Source organism: Pundamilia nyererei, unplaced genomic scaffold, assembly GCF_000239375.1.
Source record: "Pundamilia nyererei isolate P.nyererei 1_Seehausen unplaced genomic scaffold, PunNye1.0 scaffold02525, whole genome shotgun sequence".
In the NCBI taxonomy this organism is placed as follows: domain Eukaryota; kingdom Metazoa; phylum Chordata; class Actinopteri; order Cichliformes; family Cichlidae; genus Pundamilia; species Pundamilia nyererei.
In genome coordinates, this window is record NW_005189926.1 from 1 (window position 1) to 5,462 (window position 5,462).

Below are 5,462 nucleotides of genomic sequence, written 5' to 3' on the forward strand. Positions count from 1 at the left end.
TGGTTGTTTTCCCTGTTTTGATCTGAGTATAAGATTTCCTGGCTTCTGAGAGGCCAGTGAAATATTCATGAGGGCGGCACACAGGAAGTGTGGGTGGTTGTTGCTGTGTGCTGAGAGTAAAGAGGCTGCTAAAAAGTTATCCGTCTTCATCTTGCTGTTCTTAATTATTCAGAGAGATTCCAAACCATCTAGTGAGCCCACGCATTACACTATGATGCAGCTTGAGCCAGGGCTGGACTGGTCTTCGGGCATACCGGGCATTCGAACATTATTCTAACAGTGACTTGTGTCGAAAACACTGCTTTATTAGATTGAGCAAGCTAGTAATGTTTAGCAAGATTAAAAAGTGTTCAGGAAAACTGATTCACAAAACTAGATGTCACAGGTGCAGCCCCCTCTCATCTCTCCAAACCTTTGGCTGCCTTCTCTAGTCTATCTGGAGCTGCTGTCCATCCTAGTGTATTGATATGAACATTTAAAAAAAGTTTATTTGAGTAAGAATTTAGCAAACATAGACAAACATCCATAAACATCGATTAAGAGAAATAGAACCTAAAAGTATTTCCATTTCCTCAATGATTGCATTGACCCATTTAGGGACGTTGTAGGGGAAGAGATGTTCTGACCTCTATGCCTTCCTTTTTCCTCTCTCTGTCTACTTCCCAAGCAGAACAATGGGTCACAGACAGACAAACCTAAGGTTACTGTGACTTGAGAGTCATTTCACACATTGGGACATGTGGGTCACCCCAGTTCTGTTTGTTCCTTTTAAACTTGTAGCACATGCCCCTTCAAAAATCTCTGCACAGCCCTGCACTCAGTGTTTCTTCTTTACTCAACATTTTGGACGTCTCTGTGTTGTCGTTGCTAAGTCTGACCTTACAATGGATAGACTCAAGTTTTACATTGCAAAACGCATTGTTGCAGGCTAAATAGTTTCATGATTCCAAAAAACAACAATAAAAAACAAAACAAAACACTTTTTTCATACTTGTACACGTTTTGTATCAAAATTACAAAAAATTCAATCTCAGGTTAAATTTGATAGAAAGAGCTTACACTGACATCCATCTTGATAAAAGATGAGTGTCACAATAAGCCATGTTTGCATTTATTTCCATTGCTTTCCACTCTGAATGTCTATTTATGTTAAGCTGTAAGTATAAAAGAATTCATTCTACAACTTGTTTTTTTTTTCTAAGTTGTTGAATATAAACATTATTTTGTGCTAATATTGCACTTTTTTTCAAAACCAAAGAGTTTTTGAAATCTGCATAAAATCACATTTTAAATTACTTTTGAATATTACTTTAAATATTTACATTTAAAGTTCTGCTAAAAGTTCAAATACAAAGATTAATAATGTTGAACTGTAAAATATTTTGGGTGCAGTTTATTTTTTAATACAAGTATAATAGTGTCTAGTGTTTTGTTTAGTATGAACTTTTACAACATTCAGCAAAATAAATTAAATTTTTTTTATTGATCATAAACAGACTACATCAGATTCATATCGGTGTCGGCAGATATTCAAATTTATGATATCGGTATCAGACATTAAAAGTGGTATTGTGCCATCCCTAATTTATACACTTTCTGCATTTAATCATAGCTAATAATAGTCTCTGGCTCTTATTAATAGGTGTCTACCTCTCCTAACCCTTAAATGGTCACAGGAGATGGATGCCCTCTCCCTGAGCCGGGTTTTTGTGGAGCTTTTTTCCTGTTAAAAGTGAACTTTTCCTAACCACTGTTGCCATGTGTTTGCTCATATTGATTGTTGGGGTTTCTCTGCATTATTGTGGGGTCTTTACCTTACAAAGCACAATGAGGAGATTGCTGTTGTGATTTGGGACTATATGAATAAAATTGATGTTAATGCTGGTAATGGCATCACATGAATCAAAGCATTTTCTTAGAGTGTCTCTTGTTGATCACAACATGTAAGTGCAGTACAACAACAGCAAAACCATGGCATGGGAAATCTTGTCAGAGATTATAGCTTTTATTGCTTAATAAGACATCTTTGATCTGTCAGTCATATCAGCAATATAGCATACACATATCAGGTAGTTCTATTATTATTAGATACTTTACAATTAAGTTAAAATAGAGATTTGACAATATCAGGGAAAAATCAAACAAAACCTAATTTCTTCAATCTTAAGTGTGTTGTTGTGTTATTGTTTTTAAAGTTTGATGTGTTTCATGGTCTCAAACATTCTTCAACTTTAGTCACACCTGTATGAAAAATTATGATCACAGTGAATCAAGGCACTAGGTAGTTCAAGCAACAACCCCATAAACACAGCTATCACACTCATAGATCTTGTGAGAATCTTTCAGCTCAACGTTTTAGTTGTTTATGGATCACAAACCTATTGAACATAAATACACCAAACAATATGTTCCCACCACCACCAAAGCGGAGTAAGAAAAAACAAAATGTTAGTAGATAAAGTGCTAAAGTGGCTGAAGAACAAAATCTCCTTCATGAAGGAGGGAAACTGCTGACTAAATATATGATAGTTTGCCACAAACCAGATTCCAAATAAACACTAATTTTGTGTAACGCCTTTTACGACTTTCTTTTTTTTCTTTTTTTAAATTTTAACAACGCATTGTGTTCTGCGTCCTGTAGACCACTGCCAATCAATCTCGTGCCGTGTCTCCTGTACAGTACAGAATGAGTTCAGGTAGTCAAATCTACATAAATCTTCGATCACTAGCAGCGTGACTCTGAAGAGCTGTCCTGTGTGTTTGTAAGTTTTCTCCCAACAAACACAAAAATGTCAAACACAACAAGAAAAGTGTATAAAGTGTGTAGTGATGGGTTTTACAGCCTTAAAACATCTATAATAACTGTAAAAAATTAAAGTTGGCTATTATTTTACTCCCGCGATAAACGAGGGACTACTGTACCTGGTTATTATGAAAATCTTACATGAGTAAGAGATTTTCTTTCCTCCTGTACAGCCTTATATGCTTTCTGTACAGCTTCTGAAAGTGACTCTGAATCTTTAGCTGCTTCATTTCCAATTACACCTCCCATTATTCCTCCTGCAGTTGCTGCTCCAACCAAGCCTATTGCTCCAGCAGCTACTAATGCATTCTGTTGTTGTGCAGCTGGCACAAATCTGGAAAGCTTTGTTGTGACATTCACCAATTGTGGGTTCTTCACAGCTTTGATAGCAAATTCAGCCAATGTTACTACACCGAAAAAAGCACCGAGCAAAGCTCCTGTTCCCGTCCCTGCCATTTGGATCAGAAACCTACTGATCACACTAGTTTTAGCCTGCTTTCTGATCTCTTCTGGGGTTTTATCTGGCATTGAGTGTCTAATGTGCTCTACCTGTTCTTGTATTGCTGTCTCCAAATGTTGCAGCATTTTATTTGTGTAGTAACCTCCTTTTCTTTCCACCACCATTTTTTCTATTGTTTTCAGCAACTCCTCCAGCTGGAACTGGTTGCTCCTGTAGTTGTTTGGCTGGTTGTTGTTCCAGTGTTTGTTATCAAAGACGTGGCACCGACCATCACACTTTGACACCAGATCACTCAGATTTTTGTTCTGACTGACAAAATCTTCAATTTTCATATTTTCCTTGAGCTGATCACCGTGAGTGAAAACAACGACAGCATATTTTAGAGCTTCATCTGAGAAATACTGAACTATCTTAGTGATGACAGCCTGCTCGTGCTCTGTGAATTTACCCACTCGAAGCACAATGAGAAAAGCATGAGGCCCAGGAGCACACGCTGTCATACAGCTCATTATCTCAGGCTTCAGATCTTCCTCAGACCTTCCTGTGTCAAAGAAACCAGGGGTGTCGATCAGAGTGATGCTTCTTCCACTGACTGTTTTGGTTTCTGTTTGGCATTTCATTGTTCCAGAGTTTGGAGAGTCATAAGTGGCAAAGAGCTCCTCTCCAAGAATGGTGTTCCCCAGGTGACTTTTCCCAGCTCCAGTTTTTCCCAGCAGGACCAACCTCATCGCAGTTGAATCTAGAGGAGAAAGTTGACTCTGTTAAGTACATTTGTTTCTTACTTTTGCTGCCTTTGAAATATTTTTGGGTCATGGTTTGAGGTTTAAAATAGGAAGCAGATTTTACAGTATAGGCTTAGTCAGACACAGAGTCAATACTAAAGAATAAGAGGAGAATGCAGTTTGCTATTAGGCCAAGCTTTTGGTCGGTTATTATAAATATCCAGAGTACAACTTGTGGGTTTTAGGTTGTTGACCACTGTCACTGTTGGTATGAGAACAGATGGGTCTGTCGCAGGAGGGATAATATGAGACCTGAACACTAAATGATAATTAGGTCAAGCTTTTGTTCAGTCTTTGGAGGGTTAATGTAAGACTGTCTGAATCCTCCAAACTTTCAGGTATTTGAGCTGTTGTCCAAATGCTGTGTATTTTGTACACTGTGATGGACTGAATGTCTTTTATATTCTCTAACTGATGTAGTAATTCCCTGTTGATGTTTTAGATGTTGTCTCTTTTTTAACTCGAGATTTTTAGGTGCCCGAAAAGAAAAGAAAAAACAGATCAAATAAAAAACACTGTTTTGATTCTTAGTTGTATATATTTTCCTACACTCACCTTGGTCTGGGTCTTTGTGGTGAAAATCTTCAGTGAATTTGCCATTTTGGACAGAGCCAAATGTCTGTAAAGACAACAAATTAACAGCGTTAGTAACAATTTCTGTACAGTATATTATTACACATAATACTGGGGTCAGATGAGACTGTCCCTGCTGACTGATATTGGCAAATGAGATGGTAAATGAGCTTACTATTGGAACCTATTTGATTACTATATTCAGAGTTTCTTTTTTAAAGCACAAATCAATATAAGAGTTTGGTGTTGGTGGCATTCTTCGACTCTCAGCGTCGTAATTGTCAGTAGTTGATTTTTAGGGAAAAGTGCTATGTCATAACCTCGTGTGTCTCCTCATCATCGGGGTGAATGACGATGTGGATCAGAAATGGTGTGATGCCTGCTCGCTCCTCTTCAAATACATAAACTTCCTCCATTAACACTCTCTCCACTTCACTGACAGGAAACTGCAGGGCCATCCCAGCACCGAGGACGGGAAGAGCAACAGATCTGAATCCTTTCTTCTCACAAGAAGATAGGATTGTGTTGATGCTCATTCGAAGAACCTATAGAACATAACAATATTGGATTAAGACAAATGGCTTCATTATTATAAAATGTCCTCACAAACAGACAGAATAATAAAATCCCTCCTTTACTATCTCACCTGGACTGCAACTCCGTCTGGGTCACCGTCCCAGGGAACAAGATTGAGGAAGAAGACTGCATTAGACTGAAGTCCAGGTAAGCCCTCCAGCAGTACTGAGTCACCAGGCATTGTTTCATCTTCTGCTTCCTTTCTAAACCTTGTGGTCAGCTGGGGTCCAGCTACTTCAAACAAAGCATTTCCAACACGGGTAGAGAG

General features: G+C 38.1%; 1 protein-coding gene across 1 annotated transcript; it reads right to left on the reverse strand.

Moving 5' to 3' along the window:
• Nucleotides 1-2,944: 2,944 nt before the first annotated feature.
• On the reverse strand, nt 2,945-5,454 carry LOC102214982 (GTPase IMAP family member 8-like; the record flags this gene model as incomplete). The annotated part of the gene is made up of 4 exons (XM_005755694.1): nt 5,265-5,454; nt 4,939-5,163; nt 4,601-4,664; nt 2,945-4,002 (listed from the first exon to the last, which is right to left on the reverse strand). Coding segments are annotated over exons 1-4 (1,458 nt in total), but the record flags the coding sequence as incomplete, so codon positions are not given.
• Nucleotides 5,455-5,462: the final 8 nt, after the last annotated feature.